Genomic DNA, 14851 nt, shown 5'->3' with positions numbered 1-14851 from the left:
TGGGCAACACTCCAGAGAATTAGAAAGAGGTGGAGGAGAGGGGAAGGAATAAGGGGGAAGGGAGGGAGAGAGGTTTGAGAGGGGGAAGGGAGGGAGAGAGGTTTGAGAGGGGGAAGGGAGGGAGAGAGGTTTGAGAGGGGGAAGGGAGGGAGAGAGGTTTGAGAGGGGGGAGGGAGAGAGAGAGAGAGAGAGAGAGACAGGGGTCTATGGTGTCTTACTGTGTACTGTGTAAGCTGTCAGTGAAGCCCGGTCCAATCCCATAGGACACATTCCAGTTATTGGGTGGGATGTCTCCTCCCATATTCCTGCCAAGGGTGACATCATACAGGAAGATACATTACTCACAGGAAATGTGCGTGTGTGTGTGTGAGCTCTGATTAGTTGCCATCATAATACTCACTTTAGTGGATGGCATCATGATAGCCAATAGGATGCACTGGAATCTTAGGAAGCCCCACCCCCTCCCCCAGGCTGTACCTGTAAGTTTATTCTGGAGGAGAGAATGTTATAGTCCCCCTTTATCACAGAAACATCCATCTTTATAAGAACACACACCATTAGCAGGGTATCCTATGTACAGTACCTGAAGTCCTGGGCCCAGTATTCTGCAGGGTTTGAGAACACGATTATACTGTTCGCCCCATGAAGCATCATATTCTTCACCTACACAGAGAGACAGAGAGAGACAGAGAGAGCCAGAGAGCCAGAGAGAGCCAGAGAGAGCCAGAGAGAGACAGAGAGCCAGAGCGAGAGAGATGAAGGGTAGAGTAGTGGGATAGATAGAGAGAGGTGGAGAGAGAAAGATGGTGAAATAAAGAAAGTGGACTGTAGTGGAGGGGCTGATATCTGGGGTTATAGCACCGTCTAGTGATTGTAGTGGAGGGGCTGATATCTGGGGTTATAGCACCGCCTAGTGATTGTAGTGGAGGGGCTGATATCTGGGGTTATAGCACCGTCTAGTGATTGTAGTGGAGGGTGGCCACACCAGATATTGACTTACTTTTGAACCCCCCCCAATGTTCAGGGACACATAACATTTGTTAGTCACATGTCTGGAACTTGTTCAGTTCATGTCTCAGGTTGTTGAATCTTATGTTCATACAAATATTTGCACATGTTAAGTTGTTTAAAATAAATGCAGTTGACAGTGAGAGGATATTTCTTTTTTTGCTGAGTTTAGAAGTTATGCAAACACATTGATCAATCTTAAGCAGTCAGTATAGAAAAGTAAATGTCAGCACCACTGAAAATATTTCTAAAAAGATGATTTATTTTCTTTCAAATTGTAAATAAGCAGACAATCTGAACATGCATGATGTGATCTGATTGGAAAACTGACATTTCTAATGAAAGGCAACAACATTGAATCATACTGCATCCCTTCCAACAGCATGAGCCAGTCCCTTTGAACATTCCCAGGAGACTCCAATTTACAGCATCAGCAGAGATAGGAGAGGACAGTACAGAGATGACTAGCAACAAGGAATATATTTAAGATCACAGGACAGTCTTCCCTGAGATTACAGATAAAGAGTAGAGGTTCTCTGCCCTCCTATCAATCACCAGACTAACTACAAAATACTAATAAAACTACAAATCCCAGTTATAGGGAATTATAGCAGATTCCCTTTTGGCGTCATTCACAAAATTGCATCTGACTGGCAAGGATCAGACTGTCTAGCGAGCGTGGGGGGGAACACTTTTACAGTTACCAACTATCTGACAACGTCCCAGCCATTTCAAAATATTACATTTATATGCAATTGTAGACTTCAGGCTAGGTTCCAATTGGGAAAATGCCTAAAAATGAACCCTTTCCCTCCCACCCCCGTAGACCCTCTACAGTTTAGGGATGGGCTTGGCTGCCACAGCGATGCTCTCGATGGCACACTCGTCAGACCCCCGTCTGACCCTGAAGAAGCCCTCCTCGCCCCACGTCGTCCCCCAGCTGTTCTTCACCACCCAGAACTTCTGACCCGTGACGTGACATTGGCCGTAGCCCACCAGCAGCACCGCGTGGTTGGTCAGCTCAAACGGGTTGTAGGAGTCATGGAGGCCCGTGTGGTGGTAGATACCCTCCTTGTAGTGCATGAAGTCAGGATACACCTGGACGAGAACAGTGTGAGGAAGACACCTGGCCATTTTGACTTAGAACAACTAATACTGGCCATTATTCATATAGAGCTAGCCAATGCTCAAACCAACGTGTGTGTGTGTCCCACCTCAAAGGCCACCCCCATGGGTCCGTTCTTGACCAGTTCCAGCATCATGGCAGACTCGCTGCAGCCTCCGTAGAACCCTCCGACGTAGCTGTAGTCCGAAGTGTAGTGGCGGAGACAGCCATCGGGAACGTCACACGGGGAATCTGTCCCAGCGTACGGATAACACGACTCTTCCACGATCCCAAAGTCCTGGACGTACTTCCCAATGAGGTAGGGGAAACCACCGTCACAACCTGAGAGGGAGAAGTAAGAGGGCTTAGATATGGGAGAAATACACAAACACCGTTAAGGTAGAATTATGCAGAGTGTGTTCGCTCATTACCTTGGGAGTACTGGGAGCAGGACACAACCTGCTGTGGGCTGAAGATGGGAGTCTCGGTGTTGTTGGTTTGGAGCCGGACACGAGCCTCCAACATTCCCATTAAGGCAAAGGAATAGCAGCTACCACACGAAGCTGGAGCCCACAGAGTACCAATCAAACCCTGCACTGTCACAACCAATCAAAAACCTCACTGTAATATCAGTCACCACTAAGAACCAGACACCCGGTCAAGCAGTCCGTGGATCATCTTTAACCTGCAACTAGAGTTCTGTGGGAATGAATCCTAAAAGCCCATTTATGCTGGAGATGAAAATGTGGTCAGAGGCGTCACATGGAGGGTGACGCAATAATCACTACACACGAGCATGTTATCTGTGGGGTTGAGACAGGAACATTGATTTAGCAGTTCTCTAACTAGGACAGGCAGTGGTACCCTGCCCTGTAGAGGACATTCCTAAGGCCTCAGACACAGCAGAACACATGGGTTGTGAGAGGAGACATTTTGGCAACAGTCACAATAGACAAGTGTAGGCATTTGACCCAGCGTGCGTTACCCTGGTTGCGGACAGGACTGAGGTAGTTGACTCCGTTGACATCTCTCCAGTCCCAGCGCTCAGGGAGGCCGGCCGCCATCTTGGCTAGCGTTGATGTCACAGGGGCGGGGCCAACACGTCTGGGGAGGAGCATAGACTCATACAATAAGGGTACACCATGGGCATGTTCTGCAATGAATCCAAAATGAGTGTTCCTATTGAACACCTTTAGGTACTACCTCAGTTTTAGAGTCCTGTTTCATACCTACTGACCACCACCAAGGTGATCTCTACCCCACAGTCTCCTGAGGTGATCACTAGTCCCCCCCACACTATGGATTGGTGTCACCATAATGACTGTACTTAGTTCAACATATTTCTGACACCAAACTATTCCTTTAAAATCCATGAGGGGGGAGTGAACGAGTGGAGAGAAATACAACTCAGCTGGGGTTTGAGAGAGAAAGAAACCTCAGGCATTTGTAAGCCCTTGTACAGAGTGCCTCTTACTATCCGTCATACCAGAGCAGTCTAGACGAGTTGGGGCCAGAGACTGTGTCCCATTATCCTAAAACAGAACCCTCTAGCCTTGGACTCATCTGCCATGACTATTCTCTCCAGGGGCACAACTGTCACTGTGGACCTGTCCCTCCCACATAATGAAATTGCTTTTGTCACCCCCAGTTTGATCGTTGGAATGTGATGCTAAATGAGGCGAAGGTGTGCATTAGGACCATGCGGACGCCGCCGAGCAGTCAGGTGGGCTGTGTGGAGTGTTTGACAGGATAAAATATAATAAATGATGTCCCCCCCACACTTAAAAAACAAAGTTAAGTCCCTGATTGTCACCCTTTTCTTTCAGAAGTAACAAATCTCACAGCTGACAGACATCCTGCTTCTTCCTTGTGTGAAGTTCACCAAAATGAGTTTCATAATAATTGAATTCCTGTTTCAATACATAGAGTCACAAGTGAGTGACTGTACCTGGGGATGTGTGAAGCTGGTCCCCCGGCTCTGTGCATTAGCTGCTGCAGAGTGTAGGTCTCATGTTCGCTGTAGGCCATGGCTTTCCAGGAGCTCTGAGCCACGTTGATGGAGTCAATGAAGTCCAGGTTGTGTTTGTAGGACCTCTGGAGGAACCTGGGGGAGGGGAGGGAGGAGTAAACAGACCTACACCAACCTGGGGGAGGAGAAAACAGACCGACACAAACGTAAAGACTGCTTCTACATTGCTTGCTGTTTGGGGTTTTAGGCTGGGTTTCTGTATAGCACTTTGTGACATCGGCTGATGTAAAAATCAGGCTTTATAAATATACATTTGAATGATTTGATTGACATATACCCCACATGAGAGGAGTAAACAGACCTACACAGCCTGAAGGAATGAAAACAGAATGAACTAATGCAGGAGCACTAGAACAGCCAGAGGGAGAGAGCACTGCTCAGACCAGAACACATGACTCACACAACACATGAGCAGTGACTGACAGCCAACGTAAAAGAGAGTCTAAACTAAGCAGACTGCTTGTTTTAAAATATGAGCAATGCTCACACTAAAATGGGACCATGGATGAAAATAGCCTTCTAGCCAATTATAGGACTTTAATGTAAAAACATAGGTGATTATTGGAGAGCATTATTATTGGGCACAGAGTGTCAAGCCTGCTATAAAACCCTGAGGCTACTCACAGGTCATTGGGATGGTAGCGGTGTGTGTCTATGGAGCGAGGGGGTGTTGGGACAACCCTCTTGGCAGTGAAGCAGGCCCAGTTGTTTCCCAGAGAATCATGGACCCAGCCTGGCAGAGTCTGGTCACAGTAGCTGGTCACCTCAGAGCCCTGCTCAGAGTACTGGAACAGAGAGGAGAAAAATCAGTCTGTACGAGGCGTCCCTGTGTGTTGTGTAGAAAGAGGACGATCACATATTGAATCTTAATGGCCTGAGTTAAAGATTAAAAAACACAAGAGCTACAAGTCAGTGATGTTTTATGCAAGTGGAGGTGGCAGTTACCCTGATAACCGCTTTCAATATGAGCAGACAGTGTGGCGTTATGAACAGCAGCAATGAGTAACTAACAATTAGCTTTTCCAGTGAAGCATGTGGTGTGTCACTGTGCTGAAACAAGTCCAGACGGTTTCAATAAGGAAGTACAAGTGACGTGCAGATGTCAGCTAAACCATGTAGGAGGGACAACACTGAACATTTCCCCTGATAGTCACAAGGAAGTCACGTGACAAAGCCAAACGAAATACAACCCCAAATGAAAAAGGATCAACACTGAAAGTATCTTTGAAACACAAGCCTGAATATATCAGTGTAGCAACTGAGTTGTAAAAGTCAGATTAGTGATTGAACTACCAACCCTGCAATAAGAGGAAAGGTGACCAGCCATGTGTCTGAAACTTAATGTACAAGGCTACAAGGTAGGAGGACTTCCATCGCGGGCGGTCGACTCATTAGGAGGAATATTGATGGCATTGACTGAGCTAAACTGACCAAGATGCACCTAACACATAAAACCTCACAATTCTGCCCAAAAACAATGACAGTTCCTCTCAACCAGTGGCTTATGGGCTTTTTAGGTGAGAGCTGATGCCACCCTTTGATAATCAGTGTCCACTGCTTGTCCATTCCCAGCACACCTCTCCAGGAAGCTGCTATAGAAACATCTGTGCAGCACGTCAACATCCCATCAACAATCCTGTAGCAGATAGAATATGGTAGAACAAGGATGTGGTCTTTTCTGTAGCCTACAGGCTGGACATTAAATGACAATGTAATTCCATATTCACCAAAAATGTTCCAGACCTCTTGAGATCATAGTATGCTACTGTTACAGACTAAAGTGGAACCCTGAATGAAACAAGTGAGAGCTTAAACCTGCCTTGAAGAAGCCAAACCACTTGTAGTCGTTGAGGACAACCTCAAAGCCCTGATTGTAGATGAGGGTGAAGAATCCAGTGTTCCCCAGGTCGTCCACCGCCACAGACAGCTTCTCCAGGCGCACCGTTATCGACTTATCAATGGTGTCTTTTTAAAAACAGAGACATTTTGGTAATTACTTCTCAATTAAAATGTGAGCTTCTTCTGTATTGCAAAGTAAGACAGGGTAGACATTAACATTGGGCAGAGGTGAAAGTTGTAACAATGACACAATGCTCGATACAAAAGCTAAATCAATAGCCTACAAACTAAGGCAACAGACTACCGGGTCAAGTTAACACTTGAACCAATTTAAAGTTTGTTACATAGCCTACTTGATTGCTTAAAGCGTGAGGTCGTTCCGTATTTCCAGCTCTTACCCATCATGGAGCAGTTGATGCCTTTGTCTTGTCCCCCCTTCGACACTTGGAACACCCAGGTGCCCAACAGGTCTTCATATGTGCAGTTGGCCGGGGTATCAGCCTGGGAGCCCTCCACCCAGAGCAGGAACACACACAACAACACACCGCTCACCTTCATCGCGTCACACCACGCTCCTGTTTGCAGATATTTGAGTCTACGTATAAGCACAACTAGAAAAATGTAGACTATATTTCCCCGTACTTCGATGCACCTGGGAGACGGGTTTGTGTAATGTCCTCTGCGCTTTTGTACAATCAGAAGGAACTTTCCCCTCGGTCATATGACCCACCAGCTGCTCACGTGAGTCGCTGCGTCTTGCTGCAGTGATTTTCTCGCTGCGTCTTGCTGACGGATCTCAATTCCATTGAGCACGTCTGGGAATTGTTGGATCCGAGGGCGAACAGTTTATGTCTCAGTTGTTGAATCTGGTTATGTTCATACAAATATGTACACATGTTAAGTTTTCTGAAAATGAACGCAGTTGACAGTGAGAGGACGTTTATTTTTTTTGCTGAGTTTCTAAGGATTAAGGTTAGGGTTACATTTAGGGTTCAAATTAAATGTCATCTGTCACATGAATACAGGTGTATTCACTTCGGGCTCGCTAAAGAAAAAAAGGATTCTGCCAGTCCGTGCTGAGTAATCGCAGTTCTGATGCCCAGAAGTTATTTTCGGTCATAAGAGACTGTAGCAGCAACATTATGTACAAAATAAGTTTAAAAAAAAATAAGTTACAAACAAAAAAACACAATTGGTTAGGAATACGTAAAACGTCAGCCTTGTTCTCCAGCGCCATCTTGTCCAGAGTATTGGTTAGGGTTAGAGCTAGGGTTAATAAAGTTTTTGAGCTATATTGTATTCAAAAAAAATAGGAAATTATAATATTTTATATTAATACAATTGCTCAGAGAAAGTATTATTATTTTTCTCCGAAAAAGTAGGCATAAAAATTGACCTCCCTAAAGATTCTTATAAAATACTTCAGTATTTTTACATTTTGTGAATTTAATGTCTACAGCATTGTCCTTTTTTCTTGAATACCATTTTACACGCGATCCCAAAACAAAATGGCCCCCACAGGGACAATAAAGTCAGTAAAGTAAAGTAGTCCCATATTTCCCAGCATGCAATGACGACATCAAGCTTGTGACTCTACAACTTGGTGGATATATTTGCAGTTTGTTTTGGGCGTGTTTCAGATAATGTTGTGCCCAATAGAAATGAATGGTAAAAAATGGATTGTATCATTTTGGAGTCCCTTTTATTATAAATAAGAAAATAATGTTTCTAAACACTTCTACGTTAATGTGGATGTTACCGTGACTACGGAAAATCCTGAATGAATCAATAATAATGATGAGTGTGAATTTACAGAGGGTCAAAGTTTATGTACAATAAAAGTGACTCCAAAGTCATTATTTACCATTCATTTCTTTTGGGCACAAAATAATCTGAACCAAAGGAACTGTAAATTCATCCAACAAGTTTGTAGAGTCACAAGCTTGAAGTAGTCATTGTGTGCTAGGAATATGGGACCAAATACTAAACTTTTGACTACTTTATTTATTAGAATCTTTAGGGGTGCCAATACTTTTGACCCCTGCCTTTTTGAGAAATAAGTATTACTTGCTAAAAGTACATCTCTTTCTCTGAGCAATTGTATTAGTATAAAATAATATAATTTTGCATACAATATAGCTCAGTATTTAAAATATGTATTTTATACAGTCATTATTGCCCATCTTTATCAAAGGTGTCAATAATTTCAGACCCCACCGTATCTGCCTATCAGGCCTGTTCATATAAACTCCTCTCTCTCTCTCTCTCTCTCTCTCTCTCTCTCTCTCTCTCTCTCTCTCTCTCTCTCTCTCTCTCTCTCTCTCTCTCTCTCTATCTATCTATCTATCTATCTATCTATCTATCTATATATCTATCTATCTATCTATCTATCTATCTATCTATCTATCTATCTATCTATCTATCAATTCAATTCAAGGGGCTTTATTGGCATGGGAAACATGTATTAACATTGCCAAAGCAAGTGCGGTAGATAATATACAAAAGTGAAATAAACAATAAAAATTAACAGTAAACATTACAAATACAGAAGTTTCAAAACAATAAAGACATTACAAATGTCATATTATATATATACAGTGTTTTAACAATGTACAATTGGTTAAAGGACAAAATATAAAATAAATAAGCATAAATATGGGTTGTATTTACAATGGTGTTTGTTCTTCACTGGTTGCCCTTTTCTTGTGACAACAGGTCACAAATCTTGCTGCTGTGATGGCACACTGTGGTATTTCACCCAATAGATATGGGAGTTTATCAAAATTGGATTTGTTTTCGAATTCTTTGTGGATCTGTGTAATCTGAGGGAAATATGTCTCTCTAATATGGTCATACATTGGGCAGGAGGTTAGGAAGTGCAGCTCAGTTTCCACCTCATTTTGTGGGCAGTGAGCACATAGCCTGTCTTCTCTTGAGAGCCATGTCTGCCTACGGCGGCCTTTCTCAATAGCAAGGCTATTCTCACTCACTCACTCACTCACTCACTCACTCACTCACTCACTCACTCACTCACTCACTCACTCACTCACTCCATCTATCCATCCATCCATCCATCCATCCATCCATCCATCCATTCAGCCAGCCAGCCAGCCAGCCAGCCAGCCAGCCAGTAGAGGGCAGGGTACACCACAGATTGGTGAAGAGAGAAAGATAAAGAGCTAAGAGATGGATAGAGATAGTGAAGGACGGAAACCTTCACTAGGAAAAATAATCACATTTTTTGTTTCAGCAGTTACATTCAGTGTGTATGGAGGTGGAATGTGTTCGGTCACTCTTTCTGCTTCTCCTTTCTACAGAACTGCCAGAGAACATTATCTTTCCAATCTTTCCCACTATGTTCCTTTCTCTCTTTCTTTCCATTTTCTCTGGTGGAGCTGAAATGATTGTACAAAGAGATACATTCTGAAATGAGAGAAGAGCAAGTGAACTGACACTGTCCGGTGAAGTACACAAAGCATATTGAATGTAACAGACAAGTTAATGTTTCCAACATTATCAGACCACTAAACAACTATGAATTTAGAACCACAGAGAGTTACCACAAGTCACAAAGAAAACAGGAGCTGCCTACACTATTCCAGGCAGGACTATTTCAACTTTAACATTTCAACATCATCAAATCACCTATGTTTAGTTTTCAATAACAACTAAAAGATACCAAAAAAACTATTTAGTCCAATCAACATAAGCTAAGTATGATGCAGATGTCTATGGTGTGAGTGTGTGCAAGTAGAGAAAACATGTTGAGTCACCCAACTTGTCGAGAAACGCCAATGCTGTCCTCCTCTCTTTCATGTTGATGAAATTGTCTGTGACTCTGTCAGACAGTACATCCTTTTAGTTTTTGTTGTCCTAGGCTACCTGGCTAAAAGTATTGCTCGCTAGCCTAGCTTCCTTTCATGGGCAACGAGGAGCCAGCTAGTTAAAATTAGCCTACTACATCTACTGGAGCTACACATTGAACACCCATCCTCTCAGACAAGGGGCACAATCCGTGGCTAATTTAGGAAAGGGACCATTTTAGCTAGCTAGCCACCGGAGAACAACAATTCAAGTTCCTTCTGTCAATGACGTCTGGCTTTTGATGTGATATGATTGGTGTGATATGATTGGTGTGATATGATTGGTGTGATGTGATTGGTGTGAAGCCAAATCCAAGCTGACTTCCCTTTACAATTTTTTTTTTGGTACGCCAGGACCATTCACAGGTGAGCTCACTCAGTTCAGCTCAACACTGATTGGCTATTATTTTATAAAAAAGTTTTATCAAGGGAGGCCAAATGCTCGCTGGCTTCCCTTGTATTCAATGCTACGGGCGGCAACAATGTCATACTCTTTTTGACCAGACAGCATCAGATAGATGGGCTACACATACAGAGACAGAGGGGCGCTGTTTCGCTGGCTTGGATGCTTTCTCCGGTGAGATACATGCAGCCTCTTGCGAATTGAAGGAAAATTGTGAAAACAGAGAGACGAAAGATACATTATTATTTTTTATCTTTCTTATTTCTTCTTATTTATTTTTTTTTTGGGGGGGGCCTGGCTTCCTTTGGCATCCATGAATATATGCCACTGGGGTTGTGTTGTGGGTGTTAAAGCCAATTTATACTTGATCCGAAAATGTGGTCGGAGGCTTTGTGTGGAGGGTGTGTGTGATGCAACTGTGGACTCTCCGGAGGCATGCAGAGGCCAAATCGAACTCATGATTGGCTGACGGTAGGTGAGGCCGGGAGGTCCTGTATAAACACAAACTCACATCCTTGACAAATTCCTGCTCCCCAAAGCGCAAGAAGTATGAATGCCCTGACTTTTGCAGAGGCCGTATCACCGTAAATGCTGCACGGCCAATGCAGACTTCAGATTCACCATGCAGCACATTTTAGTGTGTATGTGTGTGTGTGTGTGTGTGTGTGTGTGTGTGTGTGTGTGTATGTGTGTGTGTGTGCATGCATAATTTGTGTGTGCATTATTTGTGTGTGTGTGTGTGTGAGTGAGCACTGTGCAGTGCACACTACCTTCTTTATTCAGCCCCGCTGGCTGTGAAATCTTCCTTCTACACAAAGCAGTGCTTTCACAGAGTCTTTCAGAGGGCGTTTTATTACTGCAGTGCTTTCACAGAGTCTTTCAGAAGGTGTTGTATTACTGCAGTGCTTTCACAGAGTCTTTCAGAAAGTGTTGTATTACTGCAGTGCTTTCACAGAGTCTTTCAGAAGGTGTTGTATTACTGCAGTGCTTTCACAGAGTCTTTCAGAAAGTGTTTTATTACTGCAGTGCTTTCACAGAGTCTTTCAGAAGGTGTTGTATTACTGCAGTGCTTTCACAGAGTCTTTCAGAAAGTGTTGTATTACTGCAGTGCTTTCACAGAGTCTTTCAGAAGGTGTTGTATTACTGCAGTGCTTTCACAGAGTCTTTCAGAAGGTGTTTTATTACTGCAGTGCTTTCACAGAGTCTTTCAGAAAGTGTTGTATTACTGCAGTGCTTTCACAGAGTCTTTCAGAAGGTGTTGTATTACTGCAGTGCTTTCACAGAGTCTTTCAGAAAGTGTTGTATTACTGCAGTGCTTTCACAGAGTCTTTCAGAAGGTGTTGTATTACTGCAGTGCTTTCACAGAGTCTTTCAGAAGGTGTTTTATTACTGCAGTGCTTTCACAGAGTCTTTCAGAAAGTGTTGTATTACTGCAGTGCTTTCACAGAGTCTTTCAGAAGGTGTTGTATTACTGCAGTGCTTTCACAGAGTCTTTCAGAAGGTGTTTTATTACTGCAGTGCTTTCACAGAGTCTTTCAGAAAGTGTTGTATTACTGCAGTGCTTTCACAGAGTCTTTCAGAGGGTGTTGTATTACTGCAGTGCTTTCACAGAGTCTTTCAGAGGGCGTTTTATTACTGCAGTGCTTTCACAGAGTCTTTCAGAGGGCATTTTATTACTGCAGTGCTTTCACAGAGTCTTTCAGAGGGTGTTTTATCACTGCAGTGCTTTTAATTTCCCTCTGCCTCCAGCAGACACCGTGTGGAATGGGAATCATGCATCTTTTATTTGATCTTGTTCATGATTCACAGTTCAGAGTGGTGGTGGAAAAAATACCCAATTGTACTGTAGTAAAAGTAAAGATACCTTAATAGAAAATGACTCAAGTAAAAGTGAAAGTCACCCAGTAAAATACTACTTGAGTAGTTACCCTCTTAAGGATCGGACCCTTTACAGAAAAGATCCCCTAAAATGACATCTGACCCAGATCTAACTGCCTGTAGCTCAGGACCTGAAGTGACATCTGACCCAGATCTACCTGCCTGTAGCTCAGGACCTGAAGTGACATCTGACCCAGATCTACCTGCCTGTAGCTCAGGACCTGAAGTGACATCTGACCCAGATCTACCTGTTTGTAGCTCAGGACCTGAAGCCAGGATATACATATTATAGATACCATTTGAAAGGAAACACTTTGAAGTTTGTGGAAATGTTAAATTAATGTAGGAGAATATAGTTAAAGTCTAAAAGTATTTGGTTTTAAATTTACTTAAGTATCAAAAGTAAATGTAATTGCTAAAATATACTTCAGTATCAAAAGTAAATACTAAGCAAACCAGACAGCATTATTATTTTTAACGGATAGCTAGGGACACACTTCAACACTCAGACATAATTTACAAACAAAGCATTTGTGTTTAGTGACTCCGCCAGATCAGAGGCAGTAGATGACCAGGGATGTTCTCTGTTTAGTGAGTCCTCCAGATCAGAGGCAGTAGGGATGAGCAGGGATGTCCTCTTGATAAGTGTGAATTGGACCATTTCCTGTCCTGCTAAGCATTCTAAATGTAACAAGTACTTTTGGGTGTCAGGGAAAATGTATGGAGTATAAAGTACATTATTTTGGGGTACAGATACCCCCAAAAAACTACTTAAGTAATACTTAAAAGTATGTTTACTTAAGCACTTTACACCACTGGTTCAGAGGCAGACATGAAGTGGACTTGTCCTGCCATTTAATATCCGACAAAGCAGTTCATGTTGTAGAGTGGATAATCTTTTTCCTGTAAGGTAAACGTTTCCCCTAACCGCTGATGCAGGGTCAGATATGTTTTTATCCACCTAAAACCTCTTGGTTTGGGGCTAGGGTAATCTGATCCTAGATCTGGGGCTAGGGTAATCTGATCCTAGATCTGGGGCTAGGTTAATCTGATCCTAGATCTGGGGCTAGGGTAATCTGATCCTAAATCTCAGGCTAGGTGTAATCTGATCCTAGATCTGGGGCTAGGGTAATCTGATCCTAAATCTCAGGCTAGGGTAATCTGATCCTAGATCTCAGGCTAGGTTAATCTGATCCTAAATCTCAGGCTAGGTGTAATCTGATCCTAAATCTCGGGCTAGGGTAACCTGATCCCAGATCTGTGGCTAGGGTAATCTGATCCTAAATCGCAGGCTAGGGTCATCTGATCCTAAATCTCGGGCTAGGGTAATCTGATCCAACATTTTAGGCTAGGGTAATCTGATCCTAAATCTCAGGCTAGGGTAATCTGATCCTAGATCTCAGGCTAGGTTAATCTGATCCTAAATCTCAGGCTAGGTGTAATATGATCCTAGATCTGGGGCTAGGGTAATCTGATCGTAAATCTCGGGCTAGGGTCATCTGATCCTAAATCTCGGGCTAGGGTAACCTGATCCTAGATCTGGGGCTAGGGTAATCTGATCCTAAATCGCAGGCTAGGGTCATCTGATCCTAGATCTGGGGCTAGGGTCATCTGATCCTAAATCTCGGGCTAGGGTAACCTGATCCCAGATCTGGGGCTAGGGTAATCTGATCCTAAATCGCAGGCTAGGGTCATCTGATCCTAGATCTGGGGCTAGGGTCATCTGATCCTAAATCTCGGGCTAGGGTAACCTGATCCCAGATCTGGGGCTAGGGTAATCTGATCCTAAATCGCAGGCTAGGGTCATCTGATCCTAAATCTCGGGCTAGGGTAATCTGATCCAACATTTTAGGCTAGGGTAATCTGATCCTAAATCTCAGGCTAGGGTAATCTGATCCTAGATCTCAGGCTAGGTTAATCTGATCCTAAATCTCAGGCTAGGTGTAATCTGATCCTAGATCTGGGGCTAGGGTAATCTGATCCTAGATCTGGGGCTTGGGTAATCTGATCGTAAATCTCGGGCTAGGGTCATCTGATCCTAAATCTCGGGCTAGGGTAATCTGATCCTAGATTTTGGGGCTAGGGTAATCTGATCCTAGATTTTGGGGCTAGGGTAATCTGATCCTAGATATGTGGTAAATATATCCTACAAAGGTAACTTCTATCAGGAGCTGAAATCACACTATGAAGCTCATTAGAATTTTTCTGTTGTAGAACATTTCTAAGGAGAGGTACCGCCCTCTGAGTTCCCAGCTTTTGGGAAGTTGCTCTTTGAGGAGATACGGAAGACCAATAAACATTGAGTAAAATGTTTGGAGTTTTTAAAGATATCTTTTGATTGGATCATTTTGGGATAATTCATTTAAAAAATGGTCATGTGTCAACGTTGTATCTGTACTGTGTGTGCTTTCCTCGGTACGCGGGTGGGGGTGTTCTGCTGTGGGCCTAAAGGCACATCCATGACTCTTCACAGACTGTGTAACTCAGACGCTACTCAGGAACCACGTTTCAGTTAAAAAAAGAGTCCTTCGGCCTCCCAGGTGGCGCAGGTGGATAATTCATTTTAAAAATGGTCATGTTGTGTCAACGTTGTATCTGTACTGTGTGTGCTTTCCTCGGTACGCGGGTGGGGGTGTTCTGCTGTGGGCCTAAAGGCACATCCATGACTCTTCACGGACTGTGTAACTCAGACGCTACTCAGGAACCACGTTTCAGTTAAAAAAAGA

The 14851-nt window shown here is 43.4% G+C and overlaps 1 protein-coding gene across 1 annotated transcript; it reads right to left on the bottom strand.

Moving 5' to 3' along the window:
* Nucleotides 1-1252: 1252 nt before the first annotated feature.
* On the bottom strand, nucleotides 1253-7576 carry LOC139382436 (dipeptidyl peptidase 1-like). Its single transcript, XM_071126484.1, has 8 exons — nucleotides 6380-7576; nucleotides 5962-6107; nucleotides 4767-4927; nucleotides 4062-4217; nucleotides 3099-3217; nucleotides 2545-2676; nucleotides 2223-2455; nucleotides 1253-2106 (listed from the first exon to the last, which is right to left on the bottom strand). Exons 1-8 carry the CDS (start codon nucleotides 6537-6539, stop codon nucleotides 1840-1842), a joined length of 1374 nt encoding a protein of 457 aa, XP_070982585.1. The 5' UTR covers nucleotides 6540-7576; the 3' UTR covers nucleotides 1253-1839.
* Nucleotides 7577-14851: the final 7275 nt, after the last annotated feature.

The sequence above is a fragment of the Oncorhynchus clarkii genome, chromosome 24 (genome assembly GCF_045791955.1).
Source record: "Oncorhynchus clarkii lewisi isolate Uvic-CL-2024 chromosome 24, UVic_Ocla_1.0, whole genome shotgun sequence".
Taxonomy (NCBI): domain Eukaryota; kingdom Metazoa; phylum Chordata; class Actinopteri; order Salmoniformes; family Salmonidae; genus Oncorhynchus; species Oncorhynchus clarkii.
This window is presented reverse-complemented; position numbering and strand designations above follow the sequence as displayed.